Source organism: Suncus etruscus, chromosome 19 (genome assembly GCF_024139225.1).
Source record: "Suncus etruscus isolate mSunEtr1 chromosome 19, mSunEtr1.pri.cur, whole genome shotgun sequence".
In the NCBI taxonomy this organism is placed as follows: domain Eukaryota; kingdom Metazoa; phylum Chordata; class Mammalia; order Eulipotyphla; family Soricidae; genus Suncus; species Suncus etruscus.
Window position 1 is genome coordinate 897454 of NC_064866.1, and position 26635 is coordinate 924088.

The 26635-nt window shown below is 47.0% G+C and overlaps 1 protein-coding gene and 1 pseudogene across 1 annotated transcript in view; both read left to right on the forward strand.

Moving 5' to 3' along the window:
* Positions 1–26635, forward strand: part of SETDB1 (SET domain bifurcated histone lysine methyltransferase 1) — a 51864-nt gene that overhangs the window by 12555 nt on the left and 12674 nt on the right. The window contains 14 exon segments of the mRNA XM_049765972.1: positions 5278–5312; positions 7955–8054; positions 8920–9045; positions 9205–9406; positions 9879–9952; positions 12415–12605; positions 18645–18686; positions 18688–18774; positions 20954–21118; positions 21121–21137; positions 21232–21390; positions 22124–22162; positions 22273–22902; positions 23419–23535. Of these exon segments, the coding sequence (XP_049621929.1) occupies positions 5278–5312; positions 7955–8054; positions 8920–9045; positions 9205–9406; positions 9879–9952; positions 12415–12605; positions 18645–18686; positions 18688–18774; positions 20954–21118; positions 21121–21137; positions 21232–21390; positions 22124–22162; positions 22273–22902; positions 23419–23535 (1984 nt within the window).
* On the forward strand, positions 5369–5476 carry LOC125997765 (uncharacterized; annotated as a pseudogene).

Here is a 26635-nt window from a genome sequence, read left to right on the forward strand (position 1 = left end):
TTCCTATTCCAAGTTTGCTGAAAGTTTTTTTTCTTTTGTTTCTTTTTTTTTCTTTTGTGTGTGTGTGTGTGTGTGTGTTTTTATTTCTTTTTGTTATTGTTTTTTCTTCTTGCTGAAAGTTTTTAACCATAGATGGAATGGATTTCGATGTGTCAACTCTTTTTTCTCTATCTGTAGATGATCAGATGACTGTTGTCCTTTATCCTATTAAATGGATTAATTTTTCTTTCTTTTTTGTATATATAAATTATTTTTCTTAAAGATTGTGTATCATGATTGACATAGTTGAGCTTAATAAATTTGTTTCCAGGTAAGTGAGAGCAAAATTACTTAAAAAGAGGAGCCAGAGAGATAGCATGAAGGTAAGGTGTTTGCCTTTCATGCAGAAGGTCATTGGTTCGAATCCCGGCATCCTATATGGTCGCCCGAGCCTGCCAGGAGCAATTTCTGAGCATGGAGCCAGGAGGAACCCCTGAGTGCTGCTAGGTGTGACCCAAAAAAATAAATAAAAAGAAAGAAAGGGGGGAACAGTATAGCAGCAAGAAAATCTGTGAAAATCATTGTATGTTACAATGAGATCATTAAGTCATTGTCAGAAGGTTTTATAATGAGCTCTTGTTGCTAGTTGATACTGTTCATTCTTTTGTTTCTGAACATTAGGTGGCTTCAGATGCACATTGGCATCTAAGTCGGTGTGTTCCTACAGGGATGACAGTATTTAAAGACATTGGGATTGTCCAGAATTCCACGCACCGTTGCTGATACTGCTGCTTTTGGGAAGGGTGTACAAGAAGGCTGGGAAGGGTGTACAAGAAGGCCGGGGAGGGTGGCTGTACTCATTCAAAAATAAGTCCTAGTGGACCCCTGCGCCTTGCAGAGTTTGATCCCCTGGTGCCCCATGTGGTCCCCCAAGCCAGGATCGATTTCTGAAGCACAGCCAGGAGGAACCCCTGAGCATCACTGGGTGTGGCCCCAAAAAAGCCCAAAAACCCAAACCAAACAAAAGTCCTGGTGATATCAACCCAACCCAAATACTGGCAAACCTATAGTTTTAGTCAGATTGGTGTCTCTGCAGAGAGCTGTCAAGGAGTGGTGAAGCAAGGCCGTGGCAAAGCGGTTATTGTAGGTGATGTGTGCAGCAGGAATGGCCCTCCCCTCCCCTCCCAAGGTTGCCAGCTTCCAGCTGCATGGCTGGTATGCCCATTATTTGTCATCTCTTGGTTGAATGAGTCTAGTTGAGTTATTTTTTGACTATTAAACCAACCTTACACTCCCGGAATAACTCCCATCTCCTTTACCTTAGTACATAAGCACTTTGGGGAGCGGGGAGAGCCACGACGGGCAGTACTCCAGAGTTACAGGTTCTGCACTCAGGAACTACTTTTGGCGCTGCTTGGGGGCCCTCTGAGATGCTGAGGTTCAAACCCGGTTCAGCCTCACACAAAGCAAATGCCTACCCACTTTACTACTGCTCTGGCCCCACATGTATAAACACTTATGTCACTATTGGATTTTGTTTTGGTTTTTTTTTTTTTTTTTTGGTTTTTGGGTCACATCCGACAACACTCAGAGGTTCCTCCTGGCTCTACACTCAGAAATCGCTCCTGATAGGCTCCGGGGACCATATGGGATGCCGGGATTTGAACCCCGTCCTTCTGCATGCAAGGCCAATACCCTGCCACCATGCTATCTCTCCGGTTCCCATATTTGTTATTTTATTAAGAACTTTTGCACCTGTGTTAATGAGGGCTATTTGTTTTGTGTTCCCACCCCCAGGGGTGTGTGTGTGTGTGTGTGTGTGTGTGTGTGTGTGTGTGTGTGTGCAGAGAAAGAGAGAGTCTGTATATTTAATTTTTTTGTTTTATTTGTTGGATTTGTCTTGTTTTGAGTCATACCCCCAGGGTGTGTGTGTGTGTGTGTGTGTGTGTGTGTGTGTGTGTGTGTGTGTGTGCGCGCGTGCGCAGAGAAAGAGTCTGTATATTTAATCTTTTTATTTGTTTTATTTGTTGGATTTGTCTTGTTTTGAGTCCTACCTGGTTGTATTCAGGGCTTATTTTTGGCTCTGCTCTCAGGGATCATTCTTGGGGTGTCTCAGGTGACCATAGTGGTGTTGGGATCTAACCTGGGTCTTCTGTATGTAATGCAGGTGCCCTGCCCACGCTCTTACTCCAGCCCCTAAGCCCAAATTGTCACAATTTGTTTCTTCTTCCAAACCAGTTCTTCAGCAAATTTTAATTTATTTTATTTTTGTTTGATTTGGGCCACACCCAGTGGTGCTCTGGAGTTCTCTAGCTTTGGTCTTGCCTGTGCTCCAGATCTGTGAGCCACTGAGTCGTTTTGGAAGTGCTTATATGTTCATCTGATCATTTTTTACTGCAAGGTAAAGCTGACTATCTTCCAGGTCAGTATAGTCAGTAACTTGATACCAATAGAGCTCCGCTTCACTTTTAGATAGTTTTATCAAATATGCAATATATACATGTTCAAACTGATCGTTTCATGTTAAAATGAATGCATGAGCAATTTTATCTTTATAGAAGTTACAGGAGGGCCCGGAGAGATAGCACAGCCGTGTTTGCCTTGCAAGCAGCCGATGCAGGACCAAAGGTGGTTGGTTCGAATCCCGGTGTCCCATATGGTCCCCCGTGCCTGCCAGGAGCTATTTCTGAGCAGACAGCCAGGAGTAACCCCTGAGCACCGCCGGGTGTGGCCCAAAACCCAAAAAAAAAAAAAAAAAAAGAAGAAGAAGTTACAGGAAGAAAAATACATATCAGATGGTACTGTTTCCGTTACTCATTATTTCTTTCTCTGGATCTGAGTTGCCATCATTAACATCTATTTTCTCAGCAGAAAGATAGTCTTTTAATATTTCTTTTGGGGAGGGAGGAAGTGAGGAAGGAAGGCAAGAAATGAAGAAATGGAAGAAAGGGAGGAAGGAAATGAAGGAATGAAAGGAAGGGTGGGAGGAGAAATAAAATGGAAGGAGAAGGGAGGAAGGAGAGGGGAGAAATGGGAAGAGAGGAAGGAGGGAGGGAAGGGCAGAGGTGTAGGCGAAAGGGAAGGAGGGAGGGAGGGAGGGAGGAGCAGTCTTAATATTTTTGTAGTCCATCTAAAAATGGATTCTCTTGGCCTGGAATGTAAAATTACTGTCCTTTCGGCACTTTGGTCTTTGCTCTTGGCTCTTGTTTGTTCATTTGGCCATGCCCTGCGGTCTGGGATCTACTCGCCCCTCAGGTTTCTTCACTTTTCTGGATCTCTAGGTTGAATATTCTCAAATTTGAAAGTATTTTTCTCTTTCCACGTTTCTCGGAGCTTTTCTCGCCTCTTGCTTTTGGGAATTCCCATTGGATATTTTGTTTTCTTATTTTTTGTGTGTGCTTGTTTATTTTGGCTTTGATTTTTGAGCCACACCCAGTGGTACTCGGGTTACTCTTGACTGCATCAGAAATTATTCCTGGCAGGTTGGGGTGGGGTGGGGGGATGACACACAGGGATATATAGGATGCCGGGATCTAACCTGGGTCTGCCACGTGCCATACAAATGCCCTACTCAGCCCTACTCACTGTGCTATCGCTCAGGTCCCTCTTTTCTTTTCCCTTCTCTTTTTTTGTTTGTTTGTTTTTTCTTTTCTTTTTCCTTCCTTTTCCTTCCTTTCCTTCCCCTTCCCTCCCCTTAACTCCTCCCCTTTACCTTACCTCTCCTCCCTTTTCTTTGGCCACACCTAGCAGCACTCCTGGCTCTGAGCTCAGAAAACGCTGCTGCCAGGCTCCAGAGACCATATGGGATGCCAGGATTCAGGAGGGATTCTGTCCGGAATCGGCTGTGTTCGAGGCAAAGGCCCTACCATTAGGTTATCACTCCAGCCCCCCGGGCCCTGTTTTCTTATTCTTACTTTGGGCTACCCCTGGCCGCTCTCAGTGGTTAACTCCTGGCTTCTTGTGAGGACATCACTCAGGAGACCAAATAGTGCCAGAGATGGAGCCCCGGGTCTGCTTGCAAGGCTCATGGTGGTGTCTCGGGCCTAATATATATGTTGTGAAATGCTTGGCATTATCCCACAGGTCTCCGGCAGACCGTTTTCGTTTTCAATTTCTCTGCTATGATTTGGACAGATTTTCTATAAAGAAATGTATGTTCTAGGGGCCGATGTGCTAATAAGTTCGTTTTCTTCCCAGGTTAGAAAGTTCTGTTGAACAGCACTGCTCAGAAGTTCTTTTGCTTAATTGTCTGACTTCTTTTTTGCTGCGGACCTTTTATCCTAATGAGATAAAAAGTCCCTAAGCAAACCTTAGTGGGTTCTTTTTCCCACTGGGAATCAAGCGGGAGCACGAAGAGGCGAATATGAAATATGAATTATGAAATATGAAATAAATGAGACCACACAGAATTACATGGTGAAAACAAGAGGTGAAGCCAGGGAGGCCAGAGGCTTTATTGGGCCTTAAATAGATGGATATTTGGGGCATAGCCAGGGAAAAAGGGAAAGGGGATGAACCAATGAGATCAGAGCTAGAATTAGCATATGAAGAGACTGGTAAAGGAAACCAGATACCGTTAAAAAAAAATGAGGGGAGAGAGAGATCACAAAGGAGCTCTCAGCAGGAGACTTTTGCAACTGTATTTTCTTTGTTAGAAATACTGAGGCCTGGTTTCTAATAATGGTCAAAAATAAAGAGAGAGATAGTTACAGCCACGTTTAGAATTATAGCCAAACAATCCACTCAACTGATTTGACTACTCTACGCGGGCCTTTTTGGCAAATAATTCTTTTTCAGGAGTGCAACACTTCTGATGTGTGCTCTTCCTGAGTGGGGTGTAACACTTTTTCTTACATTTTTGTCTTGTTTTGTTTTGTCTTGGGGCCATACCCGTTGATGCTCAGGGTTTACTCTTGGCTTTTCACTCAGGAATTACTCCTGGCAGTGCTTGGAGCAGTTCTATGGAATGCTAGGATAGAACCCAGGTTAACTGCATGCTAGACAAGCACCCTGCCTGCTGTACTGTTACTCTGGCCCCACTTAGAAATTCTTATGGGGGGCTGGAGCGGTGGCGCAAGCGGTAAGACACCTTTCATGCCATGCTAGCCTAGGAGGAACTGCGGTTTGATCCCCCAGCATCCCATATAGTCCCCCAACCAGAAGCAGTTTCTGAGCGCAGAGCCAGAAGGAACCCCTGAGCGTCACCAGGTGTGGCCGAAAAACAAAAACAAAAAAAAATGAAGAAGAAATTGTTATGTGTACTTATCTCAAGCTCATGACTGTGTTTCTAATCCATAGGTGATAATGGGAGTCGAACTCCAAAGGACCAGAAGGTGAGTTGGTGTGGGTAAGTTAAGGTTGACTGACAGCTATGAAAATGGGTGCTGGCTTTTCCATCTGCTTAGTGGCTGTGTTTCTGGGATAAAGTAAATTGCCTTGATCTGAAGAGAGAGAATTTCTTTGTGTTCTCCTACATGAAATGGCTTTTAAAAAAAAAAAAAAGAGGCCGGGCGGTGGCGCTAGAGGTAAGGTGCCTGCCTTACCTGCGCTAGCCTTGGACGGACCGGTTCGATCCCCCGGCATCCCATATGGTCCCCCAAGCCAGGAGCGACTTCTGAGCACATAGCCAGGAGTAACCCCTGAGCGTCACCGGGTGTGGCCCAAAAAAAAAAAAAAGAAAGAAAAGAAATGCTAGGTTTTTTGTTTGTTGTGAGCCACACCCGGCGACACTCAGGAGTTTCTCCTGGCAGGTTCGTCCTGGGTCAGCAGTATGCAGTACAGACGCCGTATTGCTATGCTATAACTCTGACCCTATCATTTAAAAAAAAAAAAAAAAAGAAAGAAAGAAAGAAACCCTGTCATTATCACAATATCTGCATGGTATATAAAATAAAATATTTTTTGTTCTGTGTTTTGGGCCATCCCAGCAATGCTTTTAAGGGTTATATAGGATGCTTGGATCAAACCCAGGTTGGGGGCCCAGAGCGGTGGCGTTAGAGGTAAGGCGTCTGTCCTGCAAGTGCTAGCCTAGGACAGATTGTGGTTCGATCCCCCAGCGTTCCCTATGGTCCCCCAAGCCAGGAAGGATTTCTGAGTGCATAGCCAGGAGTAACCCCTGAGTGTCACTGGGTGTGGCCCCAAAACAAACGAACAAACAAAAAATCAAACCCAGGTTGGCACATGCTAGGCAAATGAACGCTCTGCCCATTGTACTGCCATTTCGGTCTCATGCAATTGTTTTTGTGGTGGGGATTTTAGGCGCACAGGGGTTTGGAGGCCACACCTGAGTGGTTTGATCCCCCGGCATCCCATATGGTCCCCCCCAAGCCAGGAGCGGTTTCTGGGTGCATAACCAGGAGTAGTAACCTGTGAGTGTCACTGGGTGTGGCCCCCCCAAAAAAAAAACTTTTTTTTCAGGAGTCTCACCCAATACCGCTCAGAAATCGCTCCTGGCTTGGGGGGGGGTGGACCATATGGGATGCCGGGGGATCGAACCACGGTCCGTCCTAGGTTAGTGCATGCAAGGCAAATGCTCTACTGCTTGCGCCACCACTCTGGTCCCAGGACTTATTTCTGGCTCTGCTCAGAGACCATTCCTTGCGAACTCTGCAGAGCCAGGGTTAGTCTTATTCGAAGAAAGCATCTTACCTATTACTTCAGCCCCATTTGATTTGTTTCTGTTTTAGTTTTTGTCTGAGTGTTACCAGACCCCCACTCATTGCTGAATATGGCCCCTAAAATATCAAAATAGGAAATTTTATCATCTTTCCATTCAGCTTCAGGGTGTGATCAATCTATAGATTGTAATCCTCTAATATCTGTTATAAAGAATGTAAAATGGGGGCCGGGGCCATAGTGCAATAGGAAGGACATTTGTCTTGCATGCAGCTGATTCTGTGTCAATCCCTGGCATCCCAAATGGCCCCCTGAGCACTGCCAGGAACAATTCCTAAGCCAGGAGTAACCCCTGAGCATTGCCAGATGTGGCCCAAAAACCAAAGGATAAAAAGGCAAAATAATCCACCTAGGAAAATGTAGTCAAGTTTTCTAGCTAGAAAAACTCTTTTCCCCCTTAGGGCTAACTGAGATATCCAACATGTCCAAGCATTGCTGGATCCAGGCATTGAACTACATCATGAGGCCTAACATTTCTTGCTTAGTTTTGGGACTACATCTAAGGGTGCTCAAGGTTTATTTCTATCTCGGTGCTCAGGGATCACTCCTAGCAGTGCTCTGGGGACCAGATGCAGTGTTGGGGATCTAACCAGGGTCAGCCATATACAAGGCAAGTGCCTTAGTCCTTGGACTGCCTCTCTGGCCCAATCTGTTTCTTTTTCTTTTCCTTTTAAGTTATTTCTAACCCTTGCTGCTATTTTAAAACTTGTGTTCCAAACCAGAGAGATAGCTCAAAGGCCTTAGTGCATGCTAGAATGTAAGAAGCAAGGCCTGGGTTCAATCCCTAGTGTACCATGGTCCCCTTAGCACCATCAGAAGCATTTCTTGTGCACTCCTGGGTCTGGCTCCAAAAGAAAGTAGATTTAAAAAAAAGGGCCTGGAGAGATAGCACAGTGGCGTTTGCCTTGCAAGCAGCCGATCCAGGACCGAAGGTGGTTGGTTTGAATCCCGGTGTCCCAGATGGTCCCCCGTGCCTGCCAGGAGCTATTTCTGAGCACACAGCCAGGAGTAACCCCTGAGCACCACCGGATGTGGCCCAAAAACCAAAAAAAAAAAAAAAAACATCTCCCTTGGGGCCTGAGTGGCGGCGCATATCGGTAAGGCATCTGCCTTGCTGGCGCTAGCCTAGGATGGATCATGGTTCAGTTCCGGTACTGTCCCCCACACCAGGAGAGATTTCAGAGCGCAGAGCCCGGAGTAACCCCTGAGAGGCACAGAGTATGGTCCAAATAAATAAATAAATAAATGAATGAATAAATAAATAAATAAATAAGCATCTTCCTTATTTTCTTTCTTGCAGCTCCGTGAAGCTATGGCTGCCTTACGAAGGTCGGCTCAAGATGTCCAGAAATTCATGGATGCTGTTAACAAGAAGAGCAATTCCCAGGATCTACATAAAGGTTAGTGTTAGGACCGCTGTGTATAAGGGGGTGTGTGGGGAGAATGAGAAGAATGTGTAACTTTCTACAGAGATATCAGAGATACCCCACTTAATTCAACTTCTCAGACACTTCTCCAGCACTTTTGGATTCATTTAACACCACAAGCCATGCATGTCAATAAAAAGATTTGTTTGTTTGTTTGTTTGTTTTTGTTTTTGGGTCACACCCAGCAGCACTCAGGGGTTACTCCTGGCTCCATGCTCAGAAAATTGCCCCTGGCAGGCACCGGGGACCATATGCGATGCCGGGATTCGAACCATTGTCCTTCGCATGAAAGGCAAATGCCTTACCTCCGTGCTATCTCTTCGGCCCCAATAGAAAGATTTTGTATTTTGTTTTCCTTGTTGTCTACTTAAGTCTTACCTGGTTGAGATATGCCAGGTTCATTGTATTGAATAGTTTATCGGGTATTAACCAAACATTAACATCAGTTAACACTGATGCCAGGTTTCAAGTCAGATTTCACCCAAATTCTTTTTGTAGTTCCATGTTCACTTCTTCGAGCTAGAGATTAATGAGAAGGTTTAGCTTTCACAGTCTTAGAGAAGCCTGTAGAGACTGTTAACAGAAATCCGACAAAAAAATATTTTATAAATGCTGCATATGGAATTAAAGATAGTTTATGTGAAGCAAGATATACGTGAATCCTATGTGGATAGCAATTGTCCGAGTTTTTCTATTATCACAGACAGTTGAGTCTGCCAAGTTGTGGCCAAGGGAGCATCGAAAGTGGCTGAGACGACCCAGATTTTTCTGGTTTCTCCCTGTACATTTTTATTGTTCCTGCCATTTCTCTATAGAGCATCTTCACTTTCGTCCCTAGGGACCTTGAATCAAATGACTGGAGAATTGAGCAAAGATGGCGACCTGGTAGTCGGCATGCGTATTCTGGGCAAGAAGAGAACTAAGACCTGGCACAAAGGCACCCTGATTGCCATCCAGATGGTTGGTATGTTGAAACTAGAGGAAAGATTAGGGAAAGGCAACCTGCAGGTCTTGAATTGCATCCCCAAAACACGCACACGCACACGGACACGGACACACGCACGAATTTATTCAGAAACTCATGACTTTTAGAAAAATTGTGTTTATTTTCCTTTTTACTCAGGGCCAGGAAAGAAATACAAGGTGAAATTTGACAACAAAGGAAAGAGTCTATTATCGGGAAACCATATCGCTTATGACTACCATCCTCTCGCTGAAAAGCTGTATGTGGGCAGTCGAGTAGTGGCCAGATACAAAGATGGCAATCAGGTCTGGCTCTATGCTGGCATCGTAGCGGAAACACCAAACATCAAAAACAAGCTCAGGTACTGGCAAGCGAGTGGATGTTGGGAGCAGAGGAGCAGGTCCCGTTCAAGCCACAGTAAGATCTCACATGCAGCCTTGGTGGTCTTCCTCAAAAGTCAGAACCCTGCTTTTTCTTGCCACAGAGTCATGTGAACAAGTCTTCTTCATGTCCCTTAATTTTAATTTTAATTTTTTTGATTTTTTGATTTTTGGCCACACCCAGTGATGCTCAAGTTACTCCTGGCCATGAGCTCAGAAATCGCTCCTGGTTTGGGGGACCATATGAGACGCCGGGGATGGAACCATGGTTTGTCCTAGGCTGGCACGCACAAGGCAGACACCTTATGGCCTGCATCATTATTCCGGTCCCAATTTTTTTTTTGTTATTCTTTCCTCCTGTTGTGATCTTGAATGCAGGAGGTAACTGATAAGAGTTTTATAGGCCATGTCAAGTGTCCTGAACCCTGACTGACTCCCCCTCTTTCCTGGCAGGTTTCTCATTTTCTTTGACGATGGCTATGCTTCTTACGTCACACAGCCAGAACTGTACCCCATTTGCCGTCCATGTGAGTGTACCTCCCTTCTTTTGCTGTGTCCCTTGCCTTCTCTACTTTGTACTTTTCATTGTCAGATGGTTGGGAAGGCTGTGATGTTTTGGATGTGCCAGTTTTAGGTGTCATGAGGAGGGAGGAAGGGAAGGGATAGACAGATTGATTGGGGTTTTTTTTGGGGGGTGGGCCTTTTTTTTTTTTGGTCACACTCAGAAATTGCTCCTGACAGGCTCTGGGAATCATATGGCATTTTGGGATTCAAACCACCCTCTGCCCTGGGTTGGCTACGTTCAAGGCTATCTCTGTGCTATCTATCTATCTATCTATCTATCTATCTATCTATCTATCTATCTATCTATCATCTATCTATCTATCTGTCTGTCTGTCTGTCTGTCTATCTATCTATGCTATCTCTCTAGCCCCTGACAGATTTGGTTTGGTTTGATTTGGGGGCCACACCTGGCAGTGCTCAGGGTGACTCCTGGGAAATTACTCCTGGTTGTGCTCGGGGAACCTTCTGGATGCCAGAGATCTGACGTGGGTTGGCTGTGTGCAAAGCAAATGCCCTACCCGTTGTACTATCGCTCCGGCCCAGAAAATTACACTAGTGCTGGGTCTTTGTAGCCAAAATGAGATGCTGGGAGCTGGTGGATGGCTTTTGGAGTACTATATTTGTTTTTGTTTTTGAGTGGTCCGTGGTACACTTTTTGTTTTTTCGTTTGTTTTTGGACCATACCTGTGGCACTCAGGGTTAACTCCTGGCTCTAGGCTAAGAAATCACTCCTGCCATCTGGGACCATATGGGTACCCACATGGATTGCTGAGAATCGAACCTGGGTCCGTCCAGGGTTGGCCTCGTGCAAGGCAAATGCCCTACACTGTGCTATCACTCTGGCCCCGACTGGATGTCATATGTACCTATCCTGGGCAAGTTGATACTAGAGTGGTAGCAGGGACTCCCCAGGGGAGAATTTACTTCCTGGTGCTGCTGCAAGGAATTGTGCCAGTTCTAACGTTGGGATCTGGAGTTCGGGGTTGAACAATCAATGTTTGATCACATGAAGTCTTAAGTCGAGTCCCCCATGACCTATGTTCAAGATGGAAGACGCCCCTGTATTATAAAATTTATGGGTTCTTATCCCTGGTAGATAAGAACTTGTTTCTACACGTAAGATTTCCCCATGTTAGTGTGCCTATGCAAAAAGGAATAGTATATTATTGGCGCAGTTAGGGGTAAAAATGACAGGCTCAACACCAGTGGCCACAGGAGTATGAGGCATTCCCAGCCCTAATGTGCTGCCCTTAGCATACCCTTAATATTACTGGTGTTTGGATTTTTTTTTGGGGGGCGTGGTCACACCCCTGGGTAGCACTCAGGGGTTCCTCCTGGCTCTATGCTCAGAAATCACTCCTGGCAGGCTCATGGGACCCTATGGGATGCCAGGATTTGGACCACTGACCTTCTGCATACAAGGCAAACACATTATCTCCATGCTATCTCTCCGGCCCCTGTGTTTTGATTTAATTCCAAAATAATTTAGACTTGAAAAGTTACTTCTTTCTTGTTTCATGTTTCATCTAACATTTGTATCAATCTAGTCTAATTGCTTTTTTACAAAAGTTCCATTAGACTTCTATACTTGCAGCTTTGGCCTTTTTTAGTTGCTGGGGATCAAACCTTTAAAGTAAGTTTGTTTGGCTCAACCTTTACAGTATGCAGTCCATCACTGCCACTGATCAGTATGCACAGCAACTATTTGCCCCAGTAAATGCCCCAAAGATGCCCCAGCAATGCCCCAGAAACTAGTTTTAAGTTAGAAAGATCAACCAACACTGCTCTGTTTTATTTAACATGATAGTAATTGCAAATGAGAACTCTCTGAAGCCTGATGGAGAAACTTAACTGCTCTGGAGAGACACATGTTATCTCAGAATACATCTCTCTTCTCTCACATTCTGGAAGTATATTTCTTCTGATGTCATTTACTTAAAAAGTAAAAACTGATACAGAATATTTTTCCTATCAAGACGTTCCTTTTGGGGTCTAAAGAGATAGTAGAGTGAGTAAGGCTCTTGCTTTGCACACAGCCAACCAGTTTGTTTTTTGAGCCACACACAGTGATGCTTTGGGATTACTCCTGGCTCTGCACTTTTGGTGGGACCCCATGTAGTGCCGGGAATTGAGCCTGGGTTGGCTGTCTGCAAGGCCAGCGCCTTACCTGCCATACTATCGCACCAGCCCAGCCAACCCTAGTATGATCCCCAGCACCTCGTGTGATCCTGGAGCACCACGAGGAATAGCTCCGAGAGCTGCCAAGTATGCCCCAAACCACAAGAAGACCCTTTGGGTTCGATCCCTGGATCTTGAAGGGCTGTGAGAGGGGGAGAGGAGCAGCAGACGCCAGAGCCTTCTTGTCTTCTTGTCTTCTTGTCTATCTTCTTGTCGATCCTGTTTCAACTCTTCTTCCTCGGGACAGTGAAGAAGACGTGGGAGGACATCGAAGACATCTCCTGCAGAGACTTCATCGAGGAGTACATCACCGCCTACCCTAACCGGCCCATGGTGCTGCTCAAGAGCGGGCAGCTCATCAAGACCGAGTGGGAGGGCACCTGGTGGAAGTCCCGCGTGGAGGAAGTGGACGGAAGCCTGGTCCGGATCCTCTTCCTGGTATGTGTGGGACGAGGACGGGACAGTTTGGGGATCACACCCAAGCAATACTCAGGTTATGCCTGGCAGTGCTTAGGGGACCATCTGGATTGCTGAGGTCAGCTGCTTCCAAGGCTGGGGTCCGCTATTCAGTATATCCCCCTTCCATTCTTTTAAGTGGCATGTATTTGGTTGGTTGCATTATGTTTGGGGAGCGGGCCTGGTTTGTGTTTCGGTCTATACCCAGCAGTGCTCAGAAAACATGTATCAGTGATGCAGCCCATGTGGGCACGTGCAAGATAAATGCCCTTCTCCCCTTACTGGAGCTCTGGCCCTCTTTTGGTTTTGTTTGATTCGTTTTAGTTTCTGGGCCACACCTGTCTGCTTGATGCTGACTCCTGGCTGTTCTCAGGGTTCACTCTTGGTGGGCTTGGGGAACGCAAGCCAGATACTGCGCCCGAACCTCAGTCTGCTGCATGCAAGGAAGGCAGGTGCCTTGCCGATTTGTGCTATTTCTCCTCCAGCTCCCTTGTTTGTTTGGAATTTGGGCCACATCTGGATGGCACAAGTTCCTGGTTCTGTGCTCAGGAGTGATCCTAGGCAGTGCTCAGAGAACCACATGTAGAGCAATAGATTGACCAGGCTGCTACATGTAAAGCAAGCAAGTGACTTATTTCTAGCACAGAACCAGGAAGATCTTATAGAAGGAATCAAAGGGTGAGCTAAAGTAATAGTACAGTGAATAAGGATCCTTCCTTGCATACCACCAGCCTGGATCCGGTCCCAAGCACCACATATGATCCCCTGAACCTTGCCAGGAGTGATACCTGAGTGTAGAGCCAGGAGTAACTCATTTCTGAGCATATCTAATTTTGGAGGGAGGGAGGGAGAGGGAGGGGGGAGAGAGAGAAAGAGGAAGGAAGGAAGGAAGGAAGGAAGGAAGGAAGGAAGGAAGGAAGGAAGGAAGGAAGGAAGGAAGGAAGGAAGGAAGAGGGAGGGAGGGAAGGAAGGAAGGAAGGAAGGAAGGAAGGAAGGAAGGAAGGAAGAAAGAAGGAAGGGGAGAGAGGAAGGAAGGAAGAGAGGGAGGGAAGGAAGGAAGAAGGAAGGGAGGGAGAGAGAGGAGGGAAGGAAGGGAGAGAGAGGAAGGAAGGGAGGGAGGGAAGGAAGAAGGAAGGGAGGGAGAGAGAGGAAGGAAGGGAGGGAAGGAGGGAGGAGGAGGAAGGAAGGAAGGAAGGAAGGAAGGAAGGAAGGAAGGAAGGAAGGAAGGAAGGAAGAAGGAATAGAGGCTGGCCTGGGGAGTGCTGGGAGTCTTCGCAGGCCCCCAGCCGTTCCCCTCTTTCGCCCCTGGATTCCAGGCCCTCCCTGGTGGACTCTATAGGGATCATCAGGCTTTCCCCTTACCTCTCCCTACACTAATGGGAATGCACTTTGGGAGGAGGGCGGGCCGTTCTATCACTGTTTATGTTGGGACAGTCACTGGAAATTTATTATCCTTGGTCTCCATTCCAAAAACCATGGGGGGGCTAGTGCCCCCATGCATACAAAATATATTGATAGTATTGTATGCATATAGTTTATATATGCTATATAATCCATCTTGTATTGTGACCTTGATACTGCCCTACAAAGCTCATTTCTAATCTTTTTTTTTTTTTTTTTTTTTGGTTTTTGGGCCACAACCCGTTTGACGCTCAGGGGTTACTCCTGACTATGCACTCAGAAATCGCCCCTGGCTTGGGGGGACCATATTGGGACACCGGGGGATTCGAACCGCGGTCCGTCCTACACTAATGCTTGCAAGGCAGACACCTATACCTCTAGCGCCCATCTTCCCCGGCCCCCATTTCTAATCTTTTACTGCCTCAGTCCCAACCCTTATTTCCCCCCATTTACCCATGTAGGTGCAGCTCATGACATGAAGCTGACCACATAGTGATGAGTGCAGTTAGAGAAATAACTACACTGAAAACTATCATAACAATGTGAATGAATGAGGGAAGTAGAAAGCCTGTCTCAAGTGCAGGTGTGGATGGGGCAGGGAGGAGGGAGATCTGGGAAATTGGTGGTGGGAATCTTGCACTGGTGAAGGGGGGTGTTCTACACATGACTGTAACCATACAACTACAATCATATTTGTAATCACGGTGTTTAAATAAAGATAATTAAAAAAAAAAAGGAATAGGGCGGCTGGCAAGATAGCATGGGATAGCATGGAGGTAAGGCGTTTGCCTTGCATGCAAAAGGACGGTGGTTTCGAATCCCGGCATCCCATATGGCCCCCTGGACGATTTTCTGAGCGTAGAGCCAGGAGGAACTCCTGCGTGCTGCCGAGTATGACCCAAAAACCAAAAGAAAAAAAAAGAAATGAATGAATGAATAACTAGGAGCAAAACACAACCTTATAAAAGATGGGGAGTCCCAGAGTAGTCTCTGTTTTTTCAACCTTTTCTTCCTTTTACTTCCTCAGCACAGTGGGTTAGTTGAGCTAGTTGGTCTACAATAACATCAGAAAGTGGCCTTCAGACTCTTAAATTTCATGTCCTATGATTCTGTTAAAAAACAAAAGCAAGTGAGGAAATGATTAAGTACCAGTGTTTAAATAGATTTTAAATGTTTACTTAGCGAGGGTGGACCTGTATTTTGATGACCTCTATTTAAGGTCACATTTTCTTTTTTTTTCTTTTTTTTTTTGGTTTTTGGGCCACACCCGGTGATCGCTCAGGGGTTACTCCTGGCTAAGCGCTCAGAAGTCACTCCTGGCTTGGGGGGACCATATGGGACACCGAGGGGATCGAACCGCGGTTCATCCAAGGCTAGCGCAGGCAAGGCAGGCACCTTACCTCTAGGGCCACCGCCCAGCCCCTAGGTCACATTTTCTTTTTTTTTTTTTTTGTTTTTTGTTTTTTGGGTCACACCCGGCAGTGCTCAGGGGTTATTCCTGGCTCCATGCTCAGAAATTGCTCCTGGCATGCACGGGGGACCATATGGGACGCCCGGGATTCGAACCGATGACCTCCTGCATGGAAGGCAAACGCCTTACCTTCCATGCTATCTCTCCGGCCCCCCTAGGTCACATTTTCATGATAAAATTTAGTCTTTCCTTTGTTTTGGGGCCACACCCAGTGATGCTCAGGGTTACTCCTGGCTATGAGCTCAGAAATTGCTCCCGGCTTGGGGGACCATATGGGACTCAGGTTCGCCCTAGGCTAGCAACAAGCAAGAGATGCCCTTACCGCTTGCGCCACTGCTACGGCCCAAATTTTATTCATTTTTATCCATTTTATATTATGTTCTGAATTCTTAAGCAGGGAAACATCTTATTTAATTGGAGAAGTCAATGAGTTTGATTTGTAATTCTTTTTTCTGTTAATCCAAATAAAATATATATATTCTTTCATTTAAAAAAAAAAGCAGGGGGGCGGGCGGTGGCGCTAAAGGTAAGGTGCCTGCCTTGCCTGCGCTAGCCTTGGACGGACCGCCGTTCGACTCCCCTGGTGTCCCATATGGTCCCCCAAGCCAGGAGCAACTTCCTGAGCACATAGCCAGGAGTAACCCCGGAGCGTTAACGGGTTGTGGGCCCAAAAACAAAAAAAAAAAAAAAAAGGCAGGGCCTGGAGAGATAGCACAGCATCGTTGCCTTGCAAGCAGCCGATCTAGGACCAAAGGTAGTTGGTTCAGAATTTCGCTGTCCCATATGGTCCCCCCATGCCTGCCAGGAGCTATTTTCTGAGCAGACAGCCCAGGAGTAAACCCCTGAGCACCGCGGGTGTGGCCCCCAAAAAAAAAAAAGATAAAAAAAACACAAAACAACAACAACAAAAAAAAAAGTAGGTGGGAGCCCCTGTCTAGAAGCTATAAATATAAATTTAAAAAAGGGGGGCTTGGTATGGTAAGTTTTGTTGGTGGTGGTGGTTGTGGTTTCGTGTTTTGTTTTGTTTTTGTTGTTGTTTCTTGATTTTTTGCATAGGCACATTAAGCATTGGGGAATTAGAAAGGGAATTCCCTTGACCTAAGAGATGCAGGGTGGGGGCTGGGAAGGTGGCGCTAGAGGTAAGGTGTCTGCCTTGCAAGCGCTAGTGTAGGACCGTGGTTCGATCCCCCAGCATCCCATATGGTCCCCCCAAGCCAGGACCGATTTCTGAGCACATAGCCAGGAGTAACCCCTGAGCGTCAAACGGGTGTGGCACAAAAACCAAAAGCCAAAAAAAAAAAAGAGATGCAGGGTGTCTCCACCATTGAAGCATACAAGCATGAGACCAAACTATAGGCTTCAGAACTGTTCATTGTCTAACACCCAAGGTCTTTCTTTATCATGCCCAGGAAACATCCTGCTTAGTCGTAGTTGTCAAAGTCAGTCCTCTGTAATTCAAGATCTTGGTCTTTCTTGATGGTTCCAGAGGTTCTGCTCAGTCAATGGTTGTTGTAGGCAGTCTTCTGTAATTAGTGATCTTGGTTTTTGCAACAGGTCAAAAGGACTGAGTGCCTTCTGATGATGTAGGGCAACTGCCCTTAGATCAAGTTGTTGCTGTTTCCTTGGACGACAGGAGTGTCCTATAGTTTTGTGGGTTTTGTTTTGTTTTTTTGCGTCATACCCAGTGACTCTCAGGGCTTACTCCCTGGCTCTGCACTCAGAAATCACTCCTGGCAGGCTCAGGGGACCGTATGGGAAGCTGGGAATCGACCCGGGGTCGGGTCCAGGATCAGTCCGGCGTGCAAGGTAAAACTGTCTTTACCACTATGCTATCGCCTCCTAGCCCTGACAGAATGTCATATGTACCCTACCCTGGGGCAAGTTGATACCAGAGAGGTTGGTAGGGACTCCCCCAGGGGGGATTTTACTTCCTGGTGCTGCTGCAGGGCACTGTGCCAGTTTTAAGGTTGGATCCTGGGGTTCGGGGTTGAACAGTCATTGTTCGATCACATGAGGTCCCTAGGTGACGTCATCTAGGGCCTAAGGCTGTAAGGCGCTTACTGTATTGTAAAAATGTATGGGTTCTCTATCCCTAGTAGATAAGGGCTTGTTTCTTTACCCTAAGATTTCCCCATGTTAGTGTGCCTATGCAAAAAGGAACGATGCCATAGTCGGTATATTGTTGGTGCATGTTGGAGGTAAAATGACAGGCTCTACAATCTCTGTGCCTGGTTTTGACCCTGAGCTTTTATCCCAAGCAAGACTTTTCTAGTAGAACCTTCATATTAGCACCACAACAAGTAAAAATAAAAATGGTAAAAAAAGAAGAAGTACCACACAGTTTTCTTTAGCCACTCATTTTTTGTTGGGGCATCTGGGGTTGTTTTCAGATTCTGAGTATTATAAATAGTGCTGCGAATGAATATAGGTATGCAGGAAGCATTTTTGTACTGTGTTTTTGTGTTCATAGGGTATATCCCTAGGATCCTGTATACATTTTTTAAAATTTCTTTTTTGAGTTCTCCTTATTTTTTGTTTTGTTTTTGGGCACACACCTGGCAACACTCAGGGTTTACTCCTGGGCTCTGCGCTCAGAAATTACTCCCTGCCAGGCTATGGGGGAATCATATGGGTTGCAGGAATTGAACCTGGGTCCATCCCAGGTTGGGTAGCATGTGAGGCAAATGCCCTACCACTGTGCAACCTCTCTGAACCCCACATTTCTTTTTTTTTTTTTTTTTTTTTTTTTTTTTGGTTTTTGGGCCCTTGCCCGGCGATGCTCAGCAGGTTACTCCTGGCTGTCTGCTCAGAAATAGCTCCTGGCAGGCACGGGGGGACCATATGGGGACACCGGGATTCGAACCAACCAACCTTAGGTCCTGGATCGGCTTCTTGCCAAGGCAAACGCCCCGCTGTGCTATCTCTCCGGGCCCACATTTCTAAATTTCTAATCCAGCCCTCATTTGTAACATAAAATGGCTGTTTCTCTTTATCCTCCTGATGCTGGCATGTAAATTTATTGACTCAAAAGGGAATTTGGGGTCACCTGGGAGATTCCCTGAATCAGTTAGTACATTCTTTGTACAGAGAGATTCTGACATCTAACTCGTTTTCCCCCAACCCAAACCTTCCTTTCTCCAATGACTCAGGATGACAAAAGGTGTGAGTGGATCTATCGAGGCTCTACACGTCCTAGAACCCATGTTCAGCATGAAGACATCATCGGCTTCTGCCCTAGAGAAGAAGCAAGGGGGGCAGCTCAGGACACGTCCAAATATGGGGTACGTGGTGGGGAGAAAGAAAGAGGTGGGGCCACTCAGCAGGGAAGCGTCAAGACAGTGCCTTTCGTATATTTGCAGGCAGCACTGCTGACCATCCTGGGGACAGCTTGGTTTGCCCTGGGGTTATTTCCAGGAATGTTTGTTGATGGTTTTGAGGTACTCACTCCTGTGCTGTGGCTCTAACTGGTTCTAAAAAGCCAGTTAAAAATCTCAAATTGGGGGGCCGGGCGGTGGCGCTAAAGGTAAGGTGCCTGCCTTGCCTGCGCTAGCCTTGGACGGACCGCGGTTCGATCCCCCGGTGTCCCATATGGTCCCCCAAGCCAGGAGCGACTTCTGAGCACATAGCCAGGAGTAACCCCTGAGCCTTACCGGGTGTGGCCAAAAATCAAAAAAAAAAAAAAAAAAAAAAAAAAAAAAAAAAAAAAAAAAAAAAAAAAAAAAAAAATCTCAAATTGGGCCCGGGGAGATAGCACAGCGGCGTTTGCCTTGCAAGCAGCTGATCCAGGACCAAAGGTGGTTGGTTCGAATCCCGGTGTCCCATATGGTCCCCCGTGCCTGCCAGGAGCTATTTCTGAGCAGACAGCCAGGAGTGACCCCTGAGCACCGGGTGTGGCCCAAAAACAAAAAACAAAAAAAAAAAATCTCAAATTGGAGTGGGAGAGATAGCATGGAGGTGGGGCCTTTGCTTTGCATGCAGAGGGATGGTGGTTTGAATCCCAGCATCCTATATGGTCCCCCGAGCCTGCCAGGAGCGATTTCTGAGCATAGAGCCAGGAGGAACCCCTGAGTGCTGCCGGGTGGGACCCAAGAACAACAACAAAAAAAATTGTGGGGGAGAACCATTTTCTGATTCGGAGAGGTAGTGGCGTGAGATGGGAGGATTGTGGGAGGGCCTGGTAGGATCCTAGCACTTATGGCCCACCGAAAAAGTACCTCTGAGCAGTGCTAGGTACAATTCCCTTCCCCTAGTTTAAAGAAACAAGCAAACGCCACTAAACCATTGTGGAAGGGAGAGCCCAACCCTAGGACTTCGAAGGCTCGGGGAACTATTTGGAATGCTGGGTTTGAACCATTGTCAGTCTCCATAGCCTCCGATCTTAACTTACCCAACTTTGTCTTAATATGTTCCCTGCTACTGCTCGCTTTTTTAGGCTGATGTTTATTTCTAGATCAGAATAGTTGATCAAAAGAAGTGTATTTTTGAACCTTTATGAGACGAGAAGTTAGCGTTAGGGGCCAGAGCACAGCTGTAGGGTATTTGGCTTGCATGCAGCCGACCCAGGCACAAATCTAGATTCGAGTCTCTGGCATCCCAGATGGTCCTCGAGCCTGCCAGGAGCCACTTCCTGAGCATAGAGCCAGGAGTGCCCGCTGAACGCCATTGGGTGTGGCCCCAAAACAAACAAACAAAAAACGAAGTTAGCCTTTAGGGGCCAGAGTAATAGCACAGCTGGTAGGCATTTGCCTTGCACACTGCCAACCTGGGTTCAATCCCAGCATCCCATACTGGTCCCCTGAGCCTGCCAGGAGTGATTTCTGAGCACCACAAGCAGGGGCAATCCCCTGAACACTGCTGGCTGTGGCCCAAAAAAAACAAAATTAAAGTTAGCTTTGATGTTAAGCAGAAGTTTGCATCTGTCAGCATTTCCGCTCAGGGGCTTAAGTCGTGGGAACTGGTAGTCTTAAACTTACTCGGTGTTTCCATTTCTTTTTTTTTTTTTTTTTTGGGGTCACACCCGGCAGTGCTCAGGGGTTACTCCTGGCTGTCTGCTCAGAAATAGCTCCTGGCAGGCACGGGGGACCATATGGGACACCGGGATTCAAACCAACCACCTTTGGTCCTGGATTGGCTGCTTGCAAGGCAAACGCCGCTGTGCTATCTCTCCGGGCCCTCCATTTCTTTTTAACTTTTTTTTTTTTTTTCTTTTTTGGTCACGCCTGGCAGCACTCAGGGTTCCTTCTGGCTCTGAGCTCAGAAATTGCTCCTGGCAGGCTGGGAGACCATCTGGGATGCCGGAGATCGAATCTGAGTCTCTCTCGGGTTGGCAGCATGCAAGGCAAACGCCCTACCATTGTGCTATTGTTCTGGCAGGGGCTGCTTTTAGATTAGTGTAAGAGGATTGTGTGTGTCTATAGACCCGATTGTCTACTCGGTGGTGACTTTCCTTTTCCTTCCAGGTGCTGTGAGGAGCAAAGGCCCTGTGGTACAATATACCCAAGACCTTACTGGTCCTGGCTCTCAGTTCAAGCTAGTGGAGTCCCCACAGCCCACAGCTCCACTTGCCCCGGCGGCCTTGCTCACTCTAGCCACTCCACCGGCCGCACCGCCACCACCTCAGTCCCCCAAGAAGGTGACAATGAGTGAGTGCTTGTCCTTCTCTTTTGCCCTTTATTTATTTTTTTAAATAATATCTACCTTTTTTAATCCCTCAAAATATGATTTCTAATATCCTAGATCCTTGGAAAGCCAACTTGCCCAATCACGGAAGCAGGTAGCGAAAAAGAGCACGTCGTTCCGGCCAGGATCTGTGGGCTCTGGTCACTCCTCCCCTCCTTCTCCTGCACTCAGTGAGAACATCCTTGGTGGGAAACCTGGGATCAGTCAGACATACAGGTGAGAAAATGCTGTTGGAGTATAGACCTGTGGTCATTGGAATTAAGGAGGTCCCTGGGCTCAAGAGACTGAAGGGTATGCTAGTGAGGCAGGGTGGTTAGACTTCAAAAGAAATCTCTAATCTCGCAAACTTCAAGGAAATACAGCATAAAAGTCATTTGACTTGAAGTTCAGTCCTAGAAATAGGTAGCCGTCAGGACATCATTTGGGCTGGGAATATATATAACTCCGTGATAGAGTACCTTGTGTATGTCAGGTTTCAATCCTTAGTACAACAAGAGGAAAAAAGAAAGAAAATCTTAGCTGGAAGAGGACCAGAGAGATAGTTCAGTGGCCTGGACTGGAACACATGTTTTGTATACGGGAGCCTCGTGTTTGACCCCTGAGCACTGCCATATGTGGAAACAGCCTTGAATCTCGGCATCTTTGGTATATTCAAAAGAAAACGCTGTGATTTCTTGCATCAAGATTTAGGAAGTGCCTTTCTAGGACACATTAAGGAACAAATAGTAGTCGTAGAAGACTATTATAATTCATAGGCAAGAAAATGTGGGTCGATTCATCTGTCGGTGAGTAATCAAGGCATCTCACTGTCGAGGTTTAGTAAGGCCAGGGGAAGATGTAATGCCTGTTGAGCTGCTCAGCTGCTTGGAAGGTCAAAGAAGTGACTTTCAGGGCGTGTGTCACAGCCAGCCTGCACTTTCTTAGCTGACCTCTTGTCTCTCGTTTGCAGGTCACCTCTTGGCACCGCACCTTCTATCCCAGCAATCCCAGTTTCTTCTACCCCTGTTCCCCTCGTCACCCTAGTCCCTTCTGCCCCGCACCCCCAGTGCCACTTGCACCAACTACACTGATCGCACCTGTGACACTGATGGCGACCGTCGCCCCGGCAGCACCTACAGTCCCTGGAGGCCCCCCAGGGATACTAGGAACTCTCGCAGCCCCTGCCTTCCATGGCATGTTGGACCGGGCCCCCTCCGAGCCCCCCTACCGGGCCCCCATGGAGAAACTCTTCTACTTACCTCACGTCTGCAGCTACACTTGCCTGTCTCGAATCCGCCCCATGAGGAAGGAGCAGTACCGGGGCAAGAACCCCCTGCTGGTCCCCCTGCTCTATGACTTCCGGCGGATGACAGCGAGGCGCCGCGTGAACCGCAAGATGGGCTTCCACGTCATCTACAAGACCCCCTGCGGCCTCTGCCTCCGGTCCATGCAGGAGATCGAGCGCTACCTCTTCGAGACCGGCTGTGACTTCCTCTTCCTGGAGATGTTCTGCCTGGACCCCTATGTCCTGGTCGACCGCAAGTTTCAGCCCTATAAGCCTTTCTACTACATTCTGGACATCACTTACGGAAAGGAAGATGTCCCCCTGTCCTGCGTCAACGAGATCGACTCCACGCCCCCGCCCCAAGTGGCCTACAGCAAGGAGCGCATTCCCGGCAAGGGCGTTTTCATCAACACGGGCCCCGAGTTTCTGGTGGGCTGTGACTGCAAAGACGGGTGCCGCGACAAGTGAGTTGGAAGCGCTTCCCTCCCTCCAGTCGCTGGGGTTTGCCTGCTCTTCTGCTTTGTTTACCCTACGTCTGTATTCCTGCCCCTCACCACTTCCCTCTCCTGCCCTAGCTAGAGCTCCTGCTCTGAGGTGGAAAGCCGAATTGTGCTCCCAGTTGCCACCTGACTTCATTGTGTCCCATCACTTTCTCACTGGCTTATTCTTTTTTTTTTTTTTTTTTTTTTTTTTTTTTGTGGTTTTTGGGTCACACCCGGCAGTGCTCAGGGGTTATTCCTGGCTCCAGGCTCAGAAATTGCTCCTGGCAGGCACGGGGGACCATATGGGGCGCCGGGATTCGAACCGATGACCTCCTGCATGAAAGGCAAATGCCTTACCTCCATGCTATCTCTCTGGCCCCACTGGCTTATTCTTACTTTGTCTTTTCTCTTCAGTTAAGTATCTGACCAAAAAATTCACTTTGAAGATGATGGGCATCTCCCAGCCTTAACTGTCCTCCTACCTACTCTCTCACACAGGTCCAAATGTGCCTGCCACCAGCTAACTGTCCAGGCTACAGCCTGCACCCCGGGGGGCCAAGTTAACCCCAATTCTGGTTACCAATACAAGAGACTGGAAGAGTGTCTGCCGACAGGGTAAGTCATCGAGATAAATGAAGCCTCTTAGACCCAAGAGCTCAAGTTTGTGTTCCTATCCTTGTGGGAGAGCTCTGAAACTTATAACCAAAAATAGAGAAGTGAAAAAAATCACAGTATCGGGCCCGGAGAGATAGCACAGCGGCGTCTGCCTTTCAATTAGCCGATTCAGGACCTAAGGTGGTTGGTTCAAATCCCGGTGTCCCATATGGTCCCCCGTGCCTGTCAGAAGCAATTTCTGAGCAGATAGCCAGGAGTAACCCCTGAGCACTACCGGGTGTGGCCCAAAAACCAAAAAAAAAAAAAAAAAATCACAGTATCAGTTAAACCTGTTGACTGAACATAATCCTTCTGTCGGCTTTCCTGAAATGAAGACACAATCATAGAGTAATATCTAGCAGGTTTTTATTATAGTAAATACGTGTGAACCAGAGAGATGGTGCAAGGATTGGGACACTTGCTTAGTGTGATGCTAAAGCCACAAACCTGGTTCAGATCCTGGCGCGGTGTGTGCAGCCCCTGGATACATCGCTCCTGGGGGTTGCCTGCAAACCAGAGTGACCTTGATCTCATACCGTGTTTACTCTTGCAAGTGAGATGCAGACAGGGATCTAGTTATATGGAGCTTTGCAGGTGAAAATAAAAATTGGAATCAAATTCATGGGTTGATACGAAACCTGGAAGTTGGGGCCAGAGCGGTAGCAGCAGTAAGGCATTTGCCTCACACACGGCCAATACAGGACAGACCCCGGTTCAAATCCAGCATCCCATAGGGTCCCCCAAGCCTGCCAGGAGTAACCCCTTGTGTGTCGCTGGTTTGACCCAGAAACAAAAAACTAAAAAAAAGGAAGGAAAGATAGAAACTTGGAATTTTCAGCAAATGATCTGGTCTGCCCTTGGAAGGTTGGCTTCTATATGGAAGTTCTTTTTTCGGTTTTTGAGCCACACCACAGTAGCGCTTAGGGGTTACTCTTCCTGGCAGGCTTGGGGGACCATATGGGTGCTGGGAATCGAACATGGCTGTCCCAGGTCGGCTTTATACAAGGCAAATGCCCTACTGCTGTGCTATTATCTCTCTGGCCCTATATGGAAGTTCTTAAGGCAGCAGAAGTAGAATTTGGAAGACCAAATCAGTACTGAAAAACAGGTAAGCTGCTGGTAGTTGCTGGGTCTTGCATTAGATGGAGGTTGGTAGTAGACAGGAAGGATGGGTTTGTGGAATGAAAAGAGACTGAGAGTCCAGGAGATTTGCTCAGCATCCTGTTTTTTATAAAGTAGATGTTGGTGCTTTTCACAGGTGTGGAATGTCACTGGGGCTCTAGGTCTGAGCAAAGTGCCTCTTCTGTTTTGGACAGGTTAAGTTTTAGGTGCCAGTAGGCAGTGGAAGTGGAAATGTCAAGAGATTTCACTCCCGGCAGTGCTCTTGGGAACCGTGTGTGGCTCTGGAGATGGGTCAGTGATGTTTCTGCAGAAAAATGAAGGACATAGAAATTAGTCATCAGTGTCAGTGAAGTGTTAGAGCCTGGAATAAGTTCACCTACGAAGAAATACTGTTAGTAGAGAAGGGGGCCTTGTAAACTCGGCCCACCCAGCAGTGAGAGAGAGACATCGATCTGCTGGATGAAGTCTGATGATTCATCCAGAGAAAGAAGCCAGGGAACAGTACTGGAGTGATAGCACAGTGGCTAAGGTGTTGGCCTTGCACGTGGCCAGCCATGTTCTATCTCTAGCATCCATATGGTCCCTGAGCCTGCCCAAGAGTACCTTCTGAGCACAGAGCCAGGGGTAACCCCTAACACTACTGCCAGGTGTGGCCCCAAATACAAACCAAACAGACACAACAGAAGAAGCCAGGAAAGTGACAGGAGTAGAAGAAAATAATGAAAAGGCACATATCCCATGATAAATTGGTTAAGTATGAACTCTTTGGATTTTTGTTTGTTTGTTTGGGGGCATACTGTCGTCAACTCTCTGGTTATTCCTGTCTCTTGTGCTCAGAAATCACTCCTGACAGAACTTGGGGAACCATATAGGATGCCAAGGATCAAAACCCCCCCAGGGTCAGCCGTATCGAAGGTAAACAATGCCCTACCTGCTGTGTTAAGACAGGTTAGGTTCCAGCACCCTAAATGTGAACTCGACTACAAACCCACTGCTCAAGTCACTTAATTGTGGAACAGGGTAGTTCAGCAGGTGGGCTGCTTGCCTTGCATGCAAGCAAACCCAGACTTGATCCCGGCACACGTGGTCTCCTCAGGAGACCTCAGGAGTGACCCAAAGTCCCAGTTAATAAATGAATAATGAATGATACAGAATTGGACAGAACGGAGGAGAAAAGCACACGAGATGATCAGAAATTTCCCTCCCTCAAAGTGGTTGAGTTTCCTAATTGAGAAGACTGATTGATGTCCCAGCTGAGTCAGTGAAAACATCCCCACTAAAATGCATAATGTGATCGTGTGTCCACACAGAGGGAAAAGACCCCTAAAGGCTTTTTCTGATTCTTTTGGGGCCACTCCTTGCAGTGTGCAGGACTTGTCCCTGAGTTTATGCTCTGGGATTACTCCCACGGTGCTCTGAAGACCCTATGTGATGTTGGTCTGCTGTATGCAAAGCAAAACTGTTGAACCCCTGTCCCTTCCTCGCCCCATCAAGAGATTTCTTTTATCCCCCCACAACCACATCTGGTTATGGCTCAGGGGTTACTCCTAGCTCTGCACTCAGGAATTACTCCTGGCTTGCTGGGACAGCCTTCCTTAGAAACTTTTCTTTTTTTTTATTTATTTTTCCACACAGTTGAAAGTTGTTCATAATTGAGTTTCAGTCAAATAATCCATCACCCATCCCTTCACCAGTGCACATTTCTCACCACCAATGTTCCCAGTTACCCTCCCGCTCTCTCCTTTGCCTGTCTCCGGCAGACATTTTTCTTCATTTACTGCTGGTGGGGATGGAACCAGTACCGCCTTTTTAGAAAACATAGGACTGTTCATCAAAAACACTAGAATTTGGAGCAGGTAGGGCTTTTGCCTTGCGCACCAGCTAGTCCGGGTTCAATCTCCGGCGTCCCACATGGTCCTACCCAGGAGTAATTTCTAAG